This window comes from Myotis brandtii, unplaced genomic scaffold, assembly GCF_000412655.1.
Source record: "Myotis brandtii unplaced genomic scaffold, ASM41265v1 scaffold920, whole genome shotgun sequence".
In the NCBI taxonomy this organism is placed as follows: domain Eukaryota; kingdom Metazoa; phylum Chordata; class Mammalia; order Chiroptera; family Vespertilionidae; genus Myotis; species Myotis brandtii.
In genome coordinates, this window is record NW_005371792.1 from 1,272,293 (window position 1) to 1,293,670 (window position 21,378).

Here is a 21,378-nt window from a genome sequence, read left to right on the forward strand (position 1 = left end):
ATGTTAATGGTGGGTAATGTCATAAATTATGTCTTAAAGGTTCAGTTATTTTAAAATGTGATTATGCTGAGAGCATAGACCACTGCATTTGTGCGTATGTATATGAGTGCCTTCCCAGATGCTCTGACATTTTTCTCCATATGCTGATTTTGTTTTCTTCTTAGTTATAGGGATGCAGAAAAGAATTTCCACAATATCTCCAACAGATGCTCCTATGCAGACCATTCCAACAAAGAGGAAATCGAGGACATCTCGGGAATTCTTCAGTGCACTGCTAATATACTCGGTATATTAACTATATGTTTATATGGTTAAGAGAGAATGAATGAGGAGAACAGGAAAAGTAAAGGTGTGAATGTTTTATTTTCTACTAATGTGAAGTTCAGTAGATTGAAGCTATGGCAGATTGAGACCTTCTCTTCAAGTGATTTAATTCCAATACTCCTGAAGATGTTTAAGTGGAAATTATATGTGGCATTTACCTAGAGATTGAAAAACATTATAATAAAATTATATTCCAAGGAAACTTTTCTAAGTATGCTTATCCTCGACTAAAATTGAGGATCTTTCTGTCCTCTCAAAGCCCATATGCTATTATTTCTGTTATGATTACTCCACTATTTCTGGGAGGCTCTGGTTGTGGCTGGGAGAATAGGTCATGGGTACTCACAGTGGACTCAGAGGCAGTGGGCAGGTCATCTCCTGAGGTCTGTGTGCCCTGTGTGGTAGTGTGTGTGTCCATCTTAAAGATACTAGTATTTATGACAGAGGTGCTATTTTTGGGTGCTCCCCAAATGACAGGGGTGGTGTTGTAAACTGCACTTCATCATGCACTCAGCATCAAGGTACCATAACGAACCATACTATCTCACTATAATCTGTGCTATTCTTGGTGTGTGAGACCTATGTTGTATTATATGCAAAGTAGATACCACAGCAGGAACACATCTTGCCCTAATGTCTTACAGAGGTTTTTAGTGAAAAATAACCTCTTTCAAATTTTTTTGAACCCTCCTTTTTCCTTATGACTGAGACAGGAATCCATGCAGTGGTGGCAGGGATAAGAAATCTTAGTGACTGACTCCAGGGAGAGCTCAGAATCACATTTCCCTCAGGGTCAGTCGATGGAGACTGGGGCAAAGTTGTTTGCCCGATTTTCTCTCCCTTTAGAGTAGTGGCTCTCAACCTTCTGGCCCTTTAAATACAGTTACTCATGTTGTGACCCCAACCATAAAATTATTTTCGTTGCTACTTTATAACTGTAATGTTGCTACTGTTATGAATCGTAATGTAAATATCTGATATGCAGGATGTTCTTAGGCGACCCCTGTGAAAGGGTCGTTCGACCGCCAAAGGGGTCGCGACCCACAGGTTGAGAACCGCTGCTTTAGAGTAAGTACTTTCCCTGGAGACATCCGAGTCCCTTTCACAAACAGATCCCAGGTGACTTCAACCCAGATTTTTCTAAACATATCTGACTCCTAAAGGTAGATATGGCTTTTACACTCAAGCTGGGACTCCAGAATCCATGACTACATTTTCATCCTAGGTAACTTTGTAAACACAAAATATTGTACTGAGAACATGGAGATTTTGTGAGGGGAGGCAGGTAGATGTGTATGTAGTTTGTCTATAATAGCTGCAAGACAGTGAAAAGGAAGGCCACATATATACTTACCTCAATCTTAGTACAACTGTGGGAATGTTGTGCCCCAAGTAAATCCTATTATTGGAGCAGATGAAGGATGAGAATAAAGGAGGAGGGAGATGGGCTGTTCACAGTTTTCTGATTTTGTATTTTCAAGGACTCTCCCATCATTAACATCTTTTTCTCTGGACACATTGTGATTTTCAAGGGGTGGGTGAGATGATGCCCCACTAAGAAGGATGTATCAGAGTCTTGGCTGAGGGATGTTTAGTATTTTTTAAAATATATTTTTATTGATTTCAGAGAAGAAGAGAGAGAGAGAGATAATAGAAACATCAATGATGAGAGAGAATCATGGATCAGCTGCCTCCTGCACGCCCCCCATAGGGGATCGAGCCCACAACCCAGGCATGTGCCCTTGACTGGAATCAAACCTGGGACCCTTCTGTCTGCAGGCCAATGCTCTATCCACTGAGCCGAACCGGCCAGGGCACAGTATTTTGGAAAGTTGCTCTTATTCATTTATAAACATTTCCTTGTACTTCACATCTCCTTTTCTTTTGCTCCCTACCTTGAGAATCAGTGGTTTAGAGAGAGTATGAGGTGTTCAAGATAATAAACATGTAAGGAGTACTAGTGGCATCTGAACCATGACTTGCAAGCAAGTGTGCCCAAGTCCACAAAGAAACCTAGGTCAGACAGTTTGGCATGGTAACCACCAGGTGACACTGTGGCCCAGAGCAGCTTAGTTGCCCTTCAACAGTAGCCATGAAATACAGGGTAAGTAGTGAGTGGGAAGAACAACAGGTCGTGTGCTACCTGATGACATTAGGGAGTGAGTAGACTTAAGCTAGGTACTTAAAATTTAGAGGATGACTGTATATCAGGTTTTGGATTTCTGTAAATAATACATTTGTTCTAGAAAAGAAACACTTCCCCTCTACGTAATCATGGGTTGTTCCTAAACTGTAAAAAGTGCGATCTTGTAAAATTTAAATTTCTGACGAGTAAAACTAAATGCCTGCCACCTCTTGACCAGATCCTGGCCTGGATCTAACAGGTAATTATGGACCTACGAGATAGCTGTTCTCTTTTGAATAATGTCCTTTCATAACTCTTGAAATATTGACTCTCTGAGGACAAAGGTAACAGCTTTACTGGTCATATTCAATGGAAGCTTTGTGCTTTCCCCCCATTTTTAAAAAATCGATTTGAGAGAGAGAGAAACAAAATATTAGGCGACCCCTGTGAAAGGGTCGTTCGACCGCCAAAGGGGTCGCGACCCACAGGTTGAGAACCGCTGCTTTAGAGTAAGTACTTTCCCTGGAGACATCCGAGTCCCTTTCACAAACAGATCCCAGGTGACTTCAACCCAGATTTTTCTAAACATATCTGACTCCTAAAGGTAGATATGGCTTTTACACTCAAGCTGGGACTCCAGAATCCATGACTACATTTTCATCCTAGGTAACTTTGTAAACACAAAATATTGTACTGAGAACATGGAGATTTTGTGAGGGGAGGCAGGTAGATGTGTATGTAGTTTGTCTATAATAGCTGCAAGACAGTGAAAAGGAAGGCCACATATATACTTACCTCAATCTTAGTACAACTGTGGGAATGTTGTGCCCCAAGTAAATCCTATTATTGGAGCAGATGAAGGATGAGAATAAAGGAGGAAGGAGATGGGCTGTTCAGAGTTTTCTGATTTTGTATTTTCAAGGACTCTCCCATCATTAACATCTTTTTCTCTGGACACATTGTGATTTTCAAGGGGAGGGTGAGATGATGCCCCACTAAGAAGGATGTATCAGAGTCTTGGCTGAGGGATGTTTAGTATTTTTTTAAACTATATTTTTATTGATTTCAGAGAGGAAGGGAGAGGGAGAGAGAGATAGAAACATCAATGATGAGAGAGAATCATGGATCAGCTGCCTCCTGCACGCCCCCCATAGGGGATCGAGCCCACAACCCAGGCATGTGCCCTTGACCGGAATCAAACCTGGGACCCTTCTGTCTGCAGGCCAATGCTCTATCCACTGAGCCGAACCGGCCAGGGCACAGTATTTTGGAAAGTTGCTCTTATTCATTTATAAACATTTCCTTGTACTTCACATCTCCTTTTCTTTTGCTCCCTACCTTGAGAATCAGTGGTTTAGAGAGAGTATGAGGTGTTCAAGATAATAAACATGTAAGGAGTACTAGTGGCATCTGAGCCATGACTTGCAAGCAAGTGTGCCCAAGTCCACAAAGAAACCTAGGTCAGACAATTTGGCATGGTAACCACCAGGTGACACTGTGGCCCAGAGCAGCTTAGTTGCCCTTCAACAGTAGCCATGAGATACAGGGTAAGTAGTGAGTGGGAAGAACAATAGGTCGTGTGCTACCTGATGATATTAGGGAGTGAGTAGATTTAAGCTAGGTACTTATAATTTAGAAGATGACTGTATATCAGGTTTTGGATTTCTGTAAATAATACATTTGTTCTAGAAAAGAAACACTTCCCCCTCCATGTAATCATGGGTTGTTCCTAAACTGTAAAAAGTGTGATCTTGTAAAATTTAAATTTCTGACGAGTAAAACTAAATGCCTGCCACCTGTTGAACAGATGCTGGCCTGGATCTAACAGGTAATTATGGACCTACGAGATAGCTGTTCTCTTTTGAATAATGTCCTTTCATAACTCTTGAAATATTGACTCTCTGAGGACAAAGGTAACAGCTTTACTGGTCATATTCACTGGAAGCTTTGTGCTTTCCCCCCATTTTTAAAAAATCGATTTGAGAGAGAGAGAAACAAAATATAAATATATCATTTTGTTGTTCCACTTTGTTTATGTAATCATTGGTTGCTTCTTATATGTGTCCAGGGATTGAACCCATAACTTAGCATATTGGGACGATGCTCTAAACAGCGGAGGCACCCAGCCAGGGCTCAATGAGACTTTTGTTTTTAACAAGTCATTGAACTATGATTAATTTTGGTTTGCTTAGATTTTATCTTTTAAAAAAATTACATTTAAATTCTCTTGTGTAATAATTTATGAGCATGCAAGAGTTGATTAACTCACTGGACAGGAAACCACTACACAAGAGAGGAAGTTTTTTTTTGTTTTGTTTGAATGTGGGGAGTTTGGCATGGAGAAATAGTTTCAACCAGTTTAGGAGAAATTTTGATGTTTGGAAACCTTCTTTGTGGATGCCAGCGGGCAGTTTTCCAACCCTATGATTTATATTCATTACCTTTGGGGAAAGTGGTTCAAACATTGGTGGGATTGGGAAATACAAATTTTTCTCACCTTCTTAACCTAGAAATGGTAGAGACTAGAAATGTGTTTGCTCACTCATCTCTATGTTATTTATATTTCCCTTATTAAGGAAAAAGCTTTAAAATCATAGGTCAGAAAATATGATCAGAGTAGCAAATTTTACTCTTTTCAGAGGGATCATCTCTATTGATTTACTATACTCCTGTAGATAGTTTGATTATTTATTGGCTCTTCAGGTTGGAGTTTGAATCTAGTGGTTGGCATGGAATATGGAAGAGGCGCCTGAAGAGAGGGAGCGAGCTTGCTACCGAAGGCCAGTGGTGCCTCTGTCCTGTGTTTGCTCAGTCCCAGCTTCCCCAGGACTCCCCGAAAAAGCGCATGCACATTACAGAGCGGTTCATGCCTGCTGCTAATGGGAAAGGACTTTTTCCAATCAGCGAGATTTTCACCATTTATTTCTCTTTTGTTGGCTTAGAAACCGGTTGTTGCTATTTCTGTCTCATCATTTACAAATTAGGGATATTAAGTACAGACTGCTCCCTGTCATCTATTCGCCTCATTTTGGGGCTCTGGCAGTCGCTGGGATAATGCAGTGTAGCAGCCTAACGAAGCTTTAAACTCTGGGGAAAGGCTGTACAAAGAAAGATGGTTGTGAACCGTGCCCTCCCCGATAAAGGCTTTTAGTGTTAAATTTATTGCTTTATTTGGTGGATGTCTTTTGCATACCAAAATGATCTCCTAATTTTGGTTGTCTGAAAAATGTAAACCTTTCCCAGCCATAACCTACAAAGCTCATTTTTTAGCTCCAGTTAAGTAGTAAAAATGTATTTATATGCTTGCGAGTTGCAGCATTGAGCATTTTCTTGGGAGACGTAATGGTTGAGTGGTACAATGAAGCCTCTATGATAAAGCATGATCTATACCACGTGGTGCCACCTGGTACTTTGGTGTGGATTTAGGTAATATTGTGGGGAAGAGCTAAGGGAGAAGGATGATAAAATGCATAGCTCCCTTTGCCATCATGCAATTTAAAATAATCAGGGGTGATGACTATTTCCGTTATAATGTTATTAAAGGGGTGGTGGGTGTTTTGGTATAGCATCAAGAGCTATGAGTTGGAGGAGATGGTGTAGGAAAAGGCATTCCACACTAGGATAGAAATGAGATCTCTAGGTAATTGATTTGCTGATGAAATGTAGCGAACTAAGGTTTGATATTTTAATAGGTATGAGTTATTTACTAAGTATTAACAAAGCATAGCCTTATACTGCCCTTGTTAAGTGTGTTTTCTCTCAAAAGAATCAGGAAGGACATGGATTGTGAAGGAGTATTCATTCAAGTTGTCTGTTTCGCAGGTCTTCTGTTAGAGTGGGGCTTTGTTGTCTCCAAAGACTTAGCATGTGTAAAGTCAGAATCCCAGTAATGTTGTCATGGGATTATTTGTTGGGAAGGTGAGGAGGAAGGAGGAGATGACCATGGGGGCTTCTACCTCATAGTATTTTCCTGGCCTCAAGGACTCTGAAATACTATGAAATCAGAGCTCTCCACAAAATGCCACAGATTCTAGAATCATGAGCTGGTCTGGAGCTTTACATTGTTTGTTTTTTTATAAGCAATAGCTTGTTGCTTACGTGTTAACTTGTATGTACTTTTTGGTTTTATTGTGATTCTGAATGTGCATCTAGAGCCTTTTAATTGGCCATAAAACTGAAGAATTAGCCAGCCTTACTTAGGGTTAAGATTACCTTGGGGTTTTCGTAGAATAACTCTTAATCATATAATTTTTTAGTGAGCTGGAAAATGTTTAACATATTTAGCACCTTGAAGGACTACTTGGTGTAATAACCATTTACTGGCTTTACTGAGGAATTAAGATGGGTAGCAATAAGTAAATTCTGCCAGTACAGTTTTTGTTACTATAAGTTGGTAAGTGATCATTTTTTCTCTTTCATTAAAAGTAGATAAGGTCAATAGCTTAATGAGATGAATTGGAGTTAAGGTGGTTGGGAGGCCCCTGGTTTATTAACTGATTTAATAATGGTATTACAATATAGTGGTTTGGAGCAAAAAGGAGCCAGACTACTTGTGCTGAAAGCAAAGCTCCACTGTGAACTGGAATGAGTTATGTAATCTTTCACACTTCATATTCCTAATCTGTAAAATGGGGGTAATATAATTCCATACCTCCTAAAGTTGTTTGGAAAATTAAATAATTTATATAAAGTATTTATATATCACGAAGCCTGACACATAACAATATTTCATAAGTGTTTGCTCTTATTATTGAATATTCACAGAAGAATGTTGACATAATACCTGGGAGGTCAATATTGCTCAGTTTTTTAGGCGAGGAGACTGATGCTGAGAGCCATGAACTTGTCAGTGAGGACAAGCCACAAAAAGCAGTAATTAAGCCCACATCAGTCTGATACCAAACCCCGCTTTCTTTAAAACATTTTTTTTTTATTGAGCACTACCCGATTTGGATAGAGCTCAGTGGATAGAGCATCAGCCTTGGGACTGAAGGGTTAGAGTCCAGTCAAGGGCACATATTTCAGTCGCAGGCTAGATCCCGCCGGATCGGGGTGCATGCAGGAGCAGGCAGCCAATTGATGTGTCTCTCTCACATCGATGTTTCTCTCTCTCTGTCTCTCCCCCTTATTTATGAATTCATTGATTCTTAAATGTGCCCTGACTGGGAATCAAACCCACAACGTTGGCATGTAGGGATGACGCTTTAACCAACTGAACTACCTGGCCAGGGTAAACCCCACATTATTTTCACTACTTCATGCTACCTTCAGAGTTGTTGGAATGTGACTGACTTTACATGACCACGCTAAAGCTAATTATACAAGTCTCTCTATTTCTGTCAGTTATGATAATTGTCATGATATTGCATTTTACTTAGCTCATTACTATTTCAAATATAACTCGGAAACTTTTTATATGTGACCAGTAGTACCCAAAATGTTTAAGACTGTATCTCATTGGTACTGAGAGTACAATTTCATTGTAATTTGGATCATTTTCAGTTTAGAGACAGGGGGCTTGTAGGAGGCACCCAATGGATGTTGCATTCACACATCAATGTTTCTCTCTCTCTTTTCCTCTTCCTTTCTTTAATAAACCAATAAACCAAAAAAAAAAAAAAAAAAAAAGAAAAAGAAAAGAAATGATCAAAGTGTATTCCAAAGTGGCTGTACCATTCTCTTCTTCCTCTCCAGAAACTGGTGTCATCAGATTTTGGATTTTAGTCATTCTAATAGATGTGTGTTTTCCCTTTTAATAAACAAAAATAGTACCTGCTATCACCTTAAAATTTTAACATATGCAAGCTATAAGAATGTTGTTTTTCTGTTTTCCATTCTGGGTGAATTTTCAAGATTTTATGGCTGAATTTGTAGACTGCTTAAAAATTTATGGTCATTTTAGCATAAATCATTCATGGTACTGATAAGTAGAATCTTTCTCTTTGATTTGGTTAAAAAAAAAAAAGTAAGTTCCCAGAATGGAGTTAGTCAGCATTATACAGTGGGAAATAAAATCTCTTAGGAATTTGGGTATCACTTCGAAGTGACATGACTTGTAATCCTATTTGTTGACGATGTGTAAAGTATAAGACACCACGAGCAGTCTTTGCTAATGTCGTTATTCTCTCCTAGTCCTCAGCTTGCCGTGGTTTAATTCCTTTCAACACTATCAGTGGCCAGTGAGCCAACTCACTTAACTAAAACTCTCATAACAGGTTTCTCAAGGCTCTTAAAAATCTATTATTGCTCTTTTATCAGGAGATCATATCACTTCTTTCTAGTATCAGCAAAATTCTGGGGAAAATTATGTCTGACTTAGAAGAGAAGAAATGGAAGCACAGATAGGTCAAGCTGCCTGTGTTGGGTCACACCATTAGCTGGTGGGAAGGCAGGAAGACTGAATCTGATGGAAGGGTCTGCTGCATGACTCACTGAACCCTTGACCGAATCTATTACTAAAGAACAGCCATTATTTTGTTTTGTTTTTTCTCTGAGTTAGAAAGAAGTTTATTCTTTCCTTACTATGTGAAATGATTGTGGGTCCATGTAATTTCACATGTCAAACTCATAGCTTATTTCTGTTGCCATCTCATAGAATAAATTCAAAGTGATTTGGCACATTTGCTTTTTAACTTAATTACTTCTTTTTTTTAAATTTTTTTATTGCTTAAAGTATTACAAAGGGTATTACATATGTGTGTTTTTGAATCTTTTAGCTCAAGTGAGCATACCACCTTCCTTTTCCCCTCACTTTTACCTTTATATTTGATGACTGTTATTCATTAAATTACTCATTTCTTGCCTGTGGGTTTAATTTTTTTTGCTGCATAACTCTAATTTTGACTCAACTATACATTTTAATAATGTGCTATTTATATGTCCTGCACATTAATGAAGATTTTAAGTAAGGTTACAGTTAAGTTCAAACATTCTAGGTTTTATGCTAGATGAGTTGTCATTCTTATTAGCCTTGAGTTTAGATCTCCAGTTCAGATCTCCAGTCAATTTAAAGTTTTTTTGACAGCATTTCTATCACAGTCTATTTAATTAATTTGGTGAGTAGAAATTTATGTTTTCCAATAAAGATGCTTTTAAAATTAAGGCTTTTATATATGGTACATTCCCTTTATTATCTCATTGGCAGTCTATTTTTTAAAAGTAAATATAGTGACCTCTCTTGATTTGTTTTTCATGAACCCCATATGAAATATTCCCATATGTTTTCTTTTCTATGCGGAGAGCTATGGATGGTTATGTATTGTGTATGATTTTTCTAGGTGTTTCAGAATTCTTCTTTCCTATTTTTATTACCAATAATAGTAGGTAGTTAGGTGTTCAAATGTTATATGATTGAGGCCAAACTTCCGATTTCTGGCCTAACAACAGATAATGCCCATTTTTCCCCCTGTATTTCTACCATGTCTAGTCTTAACTTTAAGATGAGAGATAGTAATTTTCTTGCCAGAAGAAAGAAGATGTAGATTTCAAAATACTCATCAGAATTTTTATTGTATCTGTGTGGGCAGCTTGCACCTTGCTATCCACCACTGTTATGGTGCAGACTCAGTTGGGGTAGGTGGATGGGACATGGAGAATGGTTGGGCCTAGAAGGATCAGGCTTCCCTTCCACAGAGAAGGGGAGTCAGAAGACCCAGCTGTGAGTCCCCACAGAAGAGATAAATCATGCATGGAATGAGGGACAATGTCATTTGAAGTTAGGGGAGTGTTGGTTACAGATATGAAAAGAAACCAATAGGACATACATAGTAGTCATTTGAGGAAAAAACAGACGTGATTTTCATAAGCAAGGATGCTCAAGTAATTTCTGACTCATACATACTGGCCAGGATTGAATCTTGTCCAGAGCTAGACGACGAAAAGGAGAGGAAAAGCCAACTCTGAAAACATCAATTTTTATTTTAACATTGATGAATTTATGCTTTTGCTCTTCTAGAGAGATCTGTTTTGCATTATTGATTTGAATCTTAATCCCAGAAGAAATGATCTCTACTCCAGACCATAGAACAGTGGATTCCACTAGTGATTGTATAATAAGATTGTTTAGAGACATTAAAAAAAAAACACAAAAAAAAACCCCACAAAAAAACCCAACAACAAACAAAAAACTGAGGCCTGTAGACACTATATCCAGATATATGTCTAGGTTAAGTAGTAAGAATTTTTGTTTTTAAGAATAAGCTTTCCAGATAATTGTGATATGACTTGTACAACCATGACCTGCCACCTAAACTCCTGCTAAAGAAGTTCTAGTTTAATTCCTAGGGAATTTGGTACCAAGTTACATTTATTGGAACTTAAGGTTCTAGAGCCTGAATTATTGTCTTATTTCTGAGGAGGGTTGCTGCCTGTACATTACTCAGTCCTTTTTTACTTATTCCACTTCCGTTCAGGACTTTCCGTTCTGCATCTGAATTCCAAACAGGAAGTGGGGCCCTGCTTCCATTCAATGTCCTTTATCTTCCTGACTCAAGCTAACACCTGCTCGATACCCTGTGCTCTAGTCATGCTTTTTTTTTTCTTTTTGGCCTTTCTTTATATCTTCACCAAATCTTGATGTTGAGGACTCATGATTTAGACTGCCACCTTCTAAACCATACATTTATGATATAATTTTTTCTTTCTTTCTTTCTGATTTTCTCCTGTCTCTGCATAAGTGGGCATATCTAGTTCTGGGATGATCCCTCCCTTTTTCCATCCTATGTCATTAACTTTCACTGATGTGTGGCAGATTGTTCAAGGAATGTTAGAAATAGTGAGTCACATGTAGTTTTAGTCCAATGCAGACTTTTTTTCCCTCCACTGTTTGGCCCAGAAATCCTATTAATCACCAGAGGACAAATTTAGCCTGGGGGTGGGGAGGATAAAGTGAGCAATAGGGTGAATTTGCAGCTGCTGTGGGGAAGGGAAGTTTATACTTGCCTGTGAGCTTTCATAAAGCGGAGTCGTCGTAGGGTCTTTACAGAGGAAGTCAAGAGAGATTTCAGCCGACAACAGGCAGAGCAGTGATAAATGATCTGAATTCTCATGAGCTACTCCACTGAGTAGTTAGTGCCCAGGAACATTTTGACTGAAAGTACCCCAGATCGCCATCATTTTTCCATTTTTCATTCTGTTTCTCCAGATTTCATGTATTTCCTACAATATTCTGACATCTCTTTCACCTCTTCATTCACTTCTAGTACTTCGGACTGTTTTTCATTTACCTTTTTGTTTGTTTTTGTTCATAACTTTTACTTTTCATTATTTTGATTCTCAATCCTACATGTGAATAAAAAGGAACAATGCAGATCTGCCAAGCATTTAGAGGTTCACTTCTCTTAATTTGTCATCATTCTTTGCTTTTGTGCTATATTTGAGCTGAATTTTTTAGATGGCAGATTTAGTAATCAAGGGATTCTAACATGTTGCAGATCTTGAAAGCTTCTTTAGTTTAACGTTCTAAATGATCATTGGGGCTTTAGCTGGGCTAAATTTTATTGTTGTATTACTATAGGGAAAGGTTTATTAATCCAGAGATGTGTGTAGAGAATGTTTGCCTTATCAAAGAAACACTTTTCAAGTATTTTATTCCATAAATATAAATATTTCTTAAGTATCTACTTTTTTAGGTTCTGTTCTAGGGATCAGCAGAGAGAAAAGCGGACAGAAAGTGGGAAGGCAGACAAAAAATCCACACAGATAACAAAAATGATAATGTCAGAGTGATATGTACTATGAAGAAATGGAATGGAATGGAATACAAAAGAGTGGGAAGGGCTTAAATAATTATGTTAATGATAACTATTTTTAATTCATTTAAGCAATTCTAATAGTATTTCTGCATGACTATCGTGTTTACATTGTTTCAATGGTATTTCTGGATTCAAAACTTTAGGGGTGAACTCTTTTTTACATGGTGTTCACCCGACATGGAGGTTGATGAAAGTTCTGGTTTTCCCACTGATGTCTGAGTAGCAGTTGCCTCAAGAAGGAGGCAGTGATGCTGGGGTTGGACAAAGTCCTATTGTGTTAGTCCATTTCACAAATGTTTGTGGAGTACCCTCTGTGTACCAGGCCTGTGCTGGTGCCAGAGATTTGACAGTGGGTACGGCAGACATGGTCTCTGCTCTTCTGTCACTGTCAGCCTTGAAGCTCACGGGCAGGTCACAGGGCATGGAGAAGAGAACTTCTTTACCTTGCGGACAGAAGGGAAGGCTGGCTTGTGTATGGCCACTGAAGACAGCCATCCTAAGAGGAGTGGGAGCACCACCTCTCATAAACCGAGAAATTGGGGATTCAGAACTCTTTTATGCAGTGAGAGGGAAAAGAGCCTATCATAAAAAAATACCTGCAAATCAAATGCATACTTAAGCTTTCTCTCATTCTCATTCTCTTTTTCTCTGTCTCAATATACACATACTACATATACATCTATATACATAAGTACATCAACAGACATATATATATACACACACATATACAGGGTAGGAAAAAGTAGGTTTACAGTTGTGAGAACATGAAACAGAGCTTATTCTTGTATTTTATGATCATAACCTACATGCCTTTTTCCATACAAACAACTGTAAACCTACTTTTGCTTATCTCTGTACACATATACATCTATCTATTTATCTATCTATCTATCTATCTATCTATCTATCTATCTATCTAAAGAATACAGTGCTCTACTATTTATAAAAAAACCAACTTTCACATATATTATTTTGTACTTTTAAAAACTCTGTAGTTAACTGTTATTATTTCAATGTACAGATGAAAAAATTAAGGCCCAAAGTGTGAGTTACTCAAGATCACTTAGCTAATAAATGATCGAGGTTGGATTTGATTTTAGCTTTTCCAACTACAGAAAAGGAGCACAGTTCTTTTTACCATGTCAGATTTTTCTGTTTCTGAAAATAAATGGTAATTGTAGCACATCTTCCATCCCTGTTTCTTAAAAAAAGTGTGTGTGTGTGTGTGTATGTGTGTGTGGTACCTGGCAGTTAGGGGCCATATTTAACCCTTTGTAAACACAGCAACAAGGTGGAGTTCCTAGAAGGGTAGGTACCCAAGAAATATTGTCTGAAATACAAGAAACTGAGAAGTATTATTGAGGAAGGAAAACAAAGACACAAGACAGACAAATAAAGCAGATGACCCTTATTGGATCCTGGGATATTGGGACAATCAACAAAATTTGAATGTAAACTGTGGGTTAGATAACAGTATCGTGCCAATGTTAAATCCCCTCATCTTTATAATTGCACTGTAGGTATGCCAGGGAGCATTCTTATTCTCTGCAGGAATACACTGAAGTATTTAGGGGTAAAGGGGCGTGATGTCTATTATGCCCTCTCAAATTCTGTGTGTGTGTATGTGCTTGTATGTGTGTGTGTTGGAGAGAGAGAGAAAGATTATTTGATTTTTATTTAATAAACGTTTTTATTGATTTTTAGAGAGAGAAGAAGGGAGATGGAGAGAGAGAAACATCATTGTGAGAGCAAAACATCGATCCACTGCCTCCTGCATGCCCCCTACCAGGCACTGAGCTTGCAGCCTGAGCATTTGCCCTGGCCAGGAATCGAACTGGCAATCTTTCAGTGCCCAGGAAGACTCCCAACCAACTGAGGCACACTGGCCAGGGCTAGAGAGAGAGTGTGTTTTTAAAAACTATTACTGCAACTTTCTTCTAAGTTTGAAATTATTTCAAAGTAAAACATTTCTAAAAATTGCTGAATAAAATTTATACTTAAAAAAGATCATAAATCCAAAGGGAATTTCTATTTCTACTTAGCCACAATAAAAAAAAATCAAAACTAAACTAACAAACATAAATGAGTTTAAGAGCTTGTAGTCTATTTTTATACTTGTGTGTCTTTTGCTTTTTCCAATATTGTCCATGAGGGCTCCAAATTCTGTATAATCAATGGTGGTTGGAGTCCACCTATGGAGTTTATTTTCCTCAAGTTTTGTGGTCTTACTTCAAATCTGATTTAGGGATATGTGCCTTGAAGATGAAATTAGAATAGTGTCTGAACATAGTCCCGCTTTTCACAGGGTATTGCTATCAGAATAGACGACTAGTTCCCCTATGTTCTGGATCACTTTACTCTTTTGCACATGAAAAAATGTTCAAGAATGAGAGCACGCATTTCAAGACAATAAAAAAGTAAAACAGCTTCCTGCTCTTATTGCTTAAGTTACCTATTTTCTTCATCCTATAGCAAGTGACATCTACACTACAACATCTTCCTTTCTTCTTGTAATCCCTTTATGTTACGGTGTTTCTGTATTTCCCAAATACTTTTCCTGAAATCAAAAGCCTCATCAATCATTGACATCAGCTCTTCTGCCCGCTCTGATTTTTTTATTGCTTCCCTGACATTTTAAATACCCAGGGTAAATTATTTTTCACAGTCTGTCATCAGTCATTAGGTGATGTTGCAGTGTGCTGTAAGAGTGCTTCTATATTTAGTAGCAGTGCTTTCTGCATCTCTGTGTAGCAGTGTGTGCAGGTAGTTACATAGAATCTTCACCTGAAGCAGGGCACTACACCAAGTAGCTGTTTAATTTGTAAATTGAGCTAATAGGAGTTTAAAGTGAACTGTTCAGAAGATGATGGAAAACCATGTGACTCCAACTATATTTGTTAAAATTATTACTACTGCCCAGATTTTTAATTAATAATAGGTCAGAGCATCAAACACATGCTAGATAATTCATGTCCCCTTTTGCTAGAATAGACAAAGTATTATCATTTAAGAAATGATTTTCCTTTTAGACACACATTATCACATTCTTAAAACCTTAATTGTTGTATAGAAATAATGAGTTTTAAGTGAATGATTCTCAAATTGCAAACTTAAGTTTAGGATCATAAGCAAACATAAGAGGCAGATAAATGTCACCTCAGGTTCGCTCTCTCAGGTCTTGTTAACTTTGCTGTCCCACCCCCTCAGCTCCTGCACACTCTCACATACACACTTTCATGCTGTCATGGGCCTCAGGATCCTGATCATTTGGGGGAAAAAATCTTTAATTACAGGATGGGATGAATCTAGTTGCTAATGGGAGGCAAAAATCCTATAATGATGATATTCACAAACCAAGGTCTCTGCTTTTACAATGTTTAAATGTTAAGGAAGTATGAGGTACTTATAGGATGTAATAAATGTTGGCATTACTACTTAGGAGCTTGAATGTATTGGCTCATTCTTATCTTATTCATATATGTGAAGTCTTTGGCTAGATCTGATTAGTGAAACAGGGATGTTAGTAGTAAGCTTTACTGGAGTACAGGATCTGAAGACAGCAGAATTCAAGTTTATTGGCTCATCCTATATAATAAAAGCCTAATATGCAAATCGACAGAATGGTGGACCAACTGGTCACTATGACGTGCACTGACCACCAGGGGGCAGACGCTCAACGGAGAAGCTGCCCCCAGCCCGCAGGCCCCAGGCCAGCCAAGGCGGATGCCAGCGGGGGCCCCAATCGCCCCTCCGGTTGCCCCACAGATTGGCCCTGATCGCTGGACAGGCCTAGGGCCCTACTCATATACGAATTTTGTGCACCAGGCCTCTAGTAGTTCATAAAGAAGATTGTCCACGCTGTGAGATTTGCACTTAGAACAAGCTTACTTACCATAGTCTCAGGCTAAAAAAATAATCTCAAATGTCTATTTGCCTTCTAGGGCACCAGGCCAGCCATTTCACTGTTAGTGGGATAGAAAAAACAAACTATGTTGACCTTTGACATCTTTCTGGAAGCTAGAAAGGAAATAGCAGCAATGTTCTGGCAAGGCTTGGGAATGAGCTGAGAAAAGCCAGCATAAGAAAAAAAAAATTAATTAGGACTCTTTTCTGGTCCACACTAAAGAAGTACTTTAAAAAGAATGTGGCATCCTTCATTGTGTGTGAGTTTAAGATCTTACAGCTTTGTAACATCTTTTCCTGTCAAGGACGGGAATTGGTTGACCTTTTGGGTAATGCATTTTTGTTTGCTTTCAAATATTAAGAAAGATCTACCATATAACCTTTTGTTTTCTTTAGGAGTCAGAGTGGCGGGAAAGTGATAAAAGTTTATGGGAAAAGGAAGAGCTCCAAGTTTAGACAGTTATGCTTTAAATCTCTTTGGATCAGGTAGCCCTACACTTACCTATTAAGATATGTATAATAAAGTAAGTATTTGGTGCAGTTCTTTTTTCCTGCATCTGCATTCTTTCCTCCCTCTCCTCTCTAAGTGGCATGCCCTCCTCGTTGTTCCCTCTGCTTATGCCTGCCCAGTGGGGACTGCTCTCTTTTGGGGAACCCAGGGGAGGGAATGTGAGCGACAGGGCACAGGTTGGAATGAGCGAGGTTTGCTCACAAGGCATGATTGAGACCAGCCTGATTTGAGAAATGATTCTTTTTTTAAAAAATAGGTTTTTATTGATTTTAGAGAGAGATGAAGGGAGAGGGAGAAGAGAAACATCGTTGTGAGAAATATCGATTGGTTACCTCCTGTACGCACCCCGACCAGGGATTGAACCTACAACCTGCATTTGTGCCCTGACGGGGAATGGAACTGGTGACCTTTTGGTGCACGGGACAGTACTCCAACCCACTGAACCACACTGGCCAGGGCCTTGAGAAATGGTTCTTGCTGTGTCATTTTAAGAGAGGCGAACGGGAAAATAATCTTATTCCTGGATCTGCCAGTGCTTTTCACTAGATGTACCATATCCAACTTAACGTCCTCCTTCCTCTTCTGCCCCAAATGTAAAGATTTGGATTTTCACTAATGCCTTTTAGTCCTGACACCCTCTCTGTAAGTTTGTGGTGTGTATTTTGGTATGATAACAACAAACTTCGTTTACTCTGCTCTAGTTGACTCTGAGTGCTTTTATTAGTTATAACTTAATTTTATTCATCTGTAACTCTTCCTCCTTATTCCCTCTGCTGGCTTCTACATCAAAGAGGACCTGACACATGCTCACATGTGCTGTCACTGTTGCCGTCACTTTGCTTTGGAGTGGGAACCATTTAAGAATTTAATGCCAAGGGCTTCTCACTATCCAGTCCATATTTTCTACATTATCTACCTTTCTACATTAATGAGCACCCTTGAGTTTAAGTTAGAATTTAAAGCAACCTTAATATTCATTTATTCATTCATACATATACTCAACAAATATTTCTTTTATAAAGGGTGCTGACATTATGTAGGTTCTGAGTTTTTGAGCCACATACAGTAGAATTATTGACAAAGTTAATTATACTGTAGACCATTCTGTTCTCTCCAGGCCTCTCAAACATCCTAATCCGAGTCTTGAGTCAAAGATACCAAAATACATCAAATAATCTGTCCCAATTCCTTAGTATCCTGATAGTGTATTTTACTATTGGACCTATGTTTACAGTAATCTATAAAGCCTTAATAGACTGAGGACCTTCTTAGCTTTATCTTAGTAATGGCCCATACTTCAGATTTTTTTAAAGGAATAATTCAAAACAGGAAGAAGAAACATCAAATAATGGCTTGGTGTTTACTGAGTTCTCTTTATACTGACAAAACATTGGCAACAACCAACAATCCAACTATAAGGAAATGGTCAATTAAAATATGATAAATCTGCTTACAAGAACATTAAGCAGCTGTTTCAATGAGAAAATATTTATGATGTTGTCATAGCTCTGGTTCCCCAGGAAACACTCTGAGATTGAGATCTGTGCTCAGGAATGCTATTGGACAGTGTCCTCAGGACCAATGACCCAACCAGGCGAACCGGTTAACTTTGAAGGCTTGAGACAGATCCTTTGTGGTTTGTAGCTCCACCTCTTGAGTCATCCTTTTCCACAAAAGGTAGCATTTGTTCTCAGTTTAATAGTTTTACCAGACTGTTTCCCCTGGAGGATGTGAAGAAAGTAGAATGGGAGAGGGAGAAGTTGAACTGCTGTGTGATGCAGTCACAGTGGTCTCAGCTGATCTTCAGAATCGCCCCACAAAGGCAAGGAAGCCTCATCTTTGTATTACAGCTCACCACCTCCCAGTCTAACCATCTTTGGATGGAGGCTGCCTCGGGGAGGGGACAGGACATTGGTCCAGGCAGCTCTCTTCAGCTGAAGGCAATTTCCAGAGCCAGACGCAGCCTAGAGCCGACAGCTTCATACACTCCCAGCATAGACTAGAGATGAAATACTACATGAAAGCAAAAAAGCCAACACAAAGTGTTTTTGTGTATATGACTGCATTATGAACCAACTATGTAAGACATGTGTGAGATGTACAAAAGCTAGGAGAGGCAAAAAGAATGAACACAGTCCCGGTCGGTGTTGATCAATATTTAGAGTATCAGCCCACACATTGAGGGTTCAATTTCTGGTCAAGGGCATGTACCTCGATTGCAGATTTGCTCCCCATCCCTGTTTGGGATGTGTTAGGGAGGCAACCGGTTGATGTGTCTGTCTCACATGGATGTTTCCCTCTTTCTCTCTCCCTCTCTCCCCCTCTCTCTGAAAAGCAATGGAAAAAATATCCTCAGGTGAGGATTAACCACAACAACAACAAAAGAAAATTAACAACAAAAAATGAACACAGCTGTGTTATAAAAGTGAAAGAATTCATAAGAACATAACCCTTTCACCAAATAAACCAGGAAGCCAGTGTCCCTTGCAATAATGGGAGAACTCAGGTATATAGTGTCTCCTTCTCTCCCACTTTTAAAATATTACTATTTTATTAATTCTTGCATGTCTTAGGCTTTCTCTTGTGTCCTATATGCAGAATGTGTCTGGATGTGGTATGACAGACATAGCCTATGAGATATTAACACATACAAATAGTGGCTGTACCTGAGATGCTAGCTTCAGCAATTCCTAGAATGGCCTCACCATGAAGCAGGTGGTTATGCATTCAGTTCCTACATGTGCCATTGATACTTTTCCCCCCCACAGTATTAAATTGCTGCCCTACCCAGCTCAACATAATTTATCTATCTATCTATCTATCTATCTATCTATCTATCTATCTATCTATCATCTATCTAATGTAGATATCTATGATCAAAGGAGCTGGGTGTGAAAAATGTGAATGAGCATGATAAATAAATCAAATAGGAGACTAGAAAATAGGAGCTTGAAGTGTACTCCCTAGTGATGGGAATAAATACCAACATCTATTTTCCCAAGTTAGAACACATGCACACAAGAGACTGAAACCCGGACATAACCACATCTCACATTATCTCCTCTTAGCTGAATCAGATCTCCTATAGCTCTACTGCTTTCTTGTTTCAGGTGAGGATTAACCACAACAACAACAAAAGAAAATTAACAACAAAAAATGAACACAGCTGTGTTATAAAAGTGAAAGAATTCATAAGAACATAACCCTTTCACCAAATAAACCAGGAAGCCAGTGTCCCTTGCAATAATGGGAGAACTCAGGTATATAGTGTCTCCTTCTCTCCCACTTTTAAAATATTACTATTTTATTAATTCTTGCATGTCTTAGGCTTTCTCTTGTGTCCTATATGCAGAATGTGTCTGGATGTGGTATGACAGACATAGCCTATGAGATATTAACACATACAAATAGTGGCTGTACCTGAGATGCTAGCTTCAGCAATTCCTAGAATGGCCTCACCATGAAGCAGGTGGTTATGCATTCAGTTCCTACATGTGCCATTGATACTTTTCCCCCCCACAGTATTAAATTGCTGCCCTACCCAGCTCAACATAATTTATCTATCTATCTATCTATCTATCTATCTATCTATCTATCTATCTATCATCTATCTAATGTAGATATCTATGATCAAAGGAGCTGGGTGTGAAAAATGTGAATGAGCATGATAAATAAATCAAATAGGAGACTAGAAAATAGGAGCTTGAAGTGTACTCCCTAGTGATGGGAATAAATACCAACATCTATTTTCCCAAGTTAGAACACATGCACACAAGAGACTGAAACCCGGACATAACCACATCTCACATTATCTCCTCTTAGCTGAATCAGATCTCCTATAGCTCTACTGCTTTCTTGTTTCCTTCCAAATCATAATTTGTCCTAAATCACACGCACTGTCTGTCTACTTTCTAATGTACCCATGTTTTTTATATATCTCTATAAAATTGTTCTTTAGAGCTGCCTTTAATGCATTTTGAATTAGTTCTTTGAAAACATAAAATGAGAAGACAGAGGAGAACATGGAGCTATTTCCAGGAACTTTAAAGAATGTCCTGTGAGGAGAGCAGGTGGATTTGTTCAAATCATCACAGAGCATATAAAAGAATGAGCTGACTAAAGCTGTAGGACGAGGGCTTGCCTTGATGGAAGGAGGGAGGAACTATGTGATCACTAGAGGTAGTCAGTCTTGGAAGAGCAAGCTTCAGGAGTTCCTCAGCTCAGGTGGTGTGTAAGTGGAGGGTGGACGACTGCCGATGAGGCCACTCTGGTTTCAGGGAAGTGGAGCTGAGTTACCAGTGAAGTTCCAGTGTGTTTGTGGACTTCATGTCTTAACATGTGAAATGCGTTTCTCTCTTAAATAGACATAGAGTCACGTGCTGTCATCCTCCAGAAGTATAAAAGTGTTCAGACTGATGCTTGTGAATGTTGTAAATGCCATCAGATGCTACTGAATTACCTACATCATGGATGCATGATGTTGCACTCATTTCTGTCACACATGAAGTCTGATGCTATTTGGCTAACGAAACACATACAGGGGTAGGCAAAAGTAGGTTTACAGTTGTTTGTCTGAAAAAAGACATGATTATTACAATAGCTTTATTAACTCAAAAGAGTGTCACAATGGCACAGTGGTACTCACAACTGTAAACCTACTTTTACCTACACCTGTATTTCAGGTCTTTGGCCAAGTATTTATTACCTAATGCAATAGGAAAGTCTTACAAAATTTCAGATTTCCAACATTTTAATTTCTTTAC

The 21,378-nt window shown here is 38.7% G+C and overlaps 1 protein-coding gene across 1 annotated transcript in view; it reads left to right on the forward strand.

Annotated features, from left to right (window-relative positions):
• The window catches only part of GUCY1A2 (guanylate cyclase 1, soluble, alpha 2), a 296,176-nt gene that overhangs the window by 42,634 nt on the left and 232,164 nt on the right, over positions 1 to 21,378 (forward strand). The window contains exon 5 of the mRNA XM_014532888.1: positions 165 to 286. Coding sequence (XP_014388374.1) covers positions 165 to 286 — 122 coding nt within the window. The remainder of the gene's footprint in view (positions 1 to 164; positions 287 to 21,378) is intronic.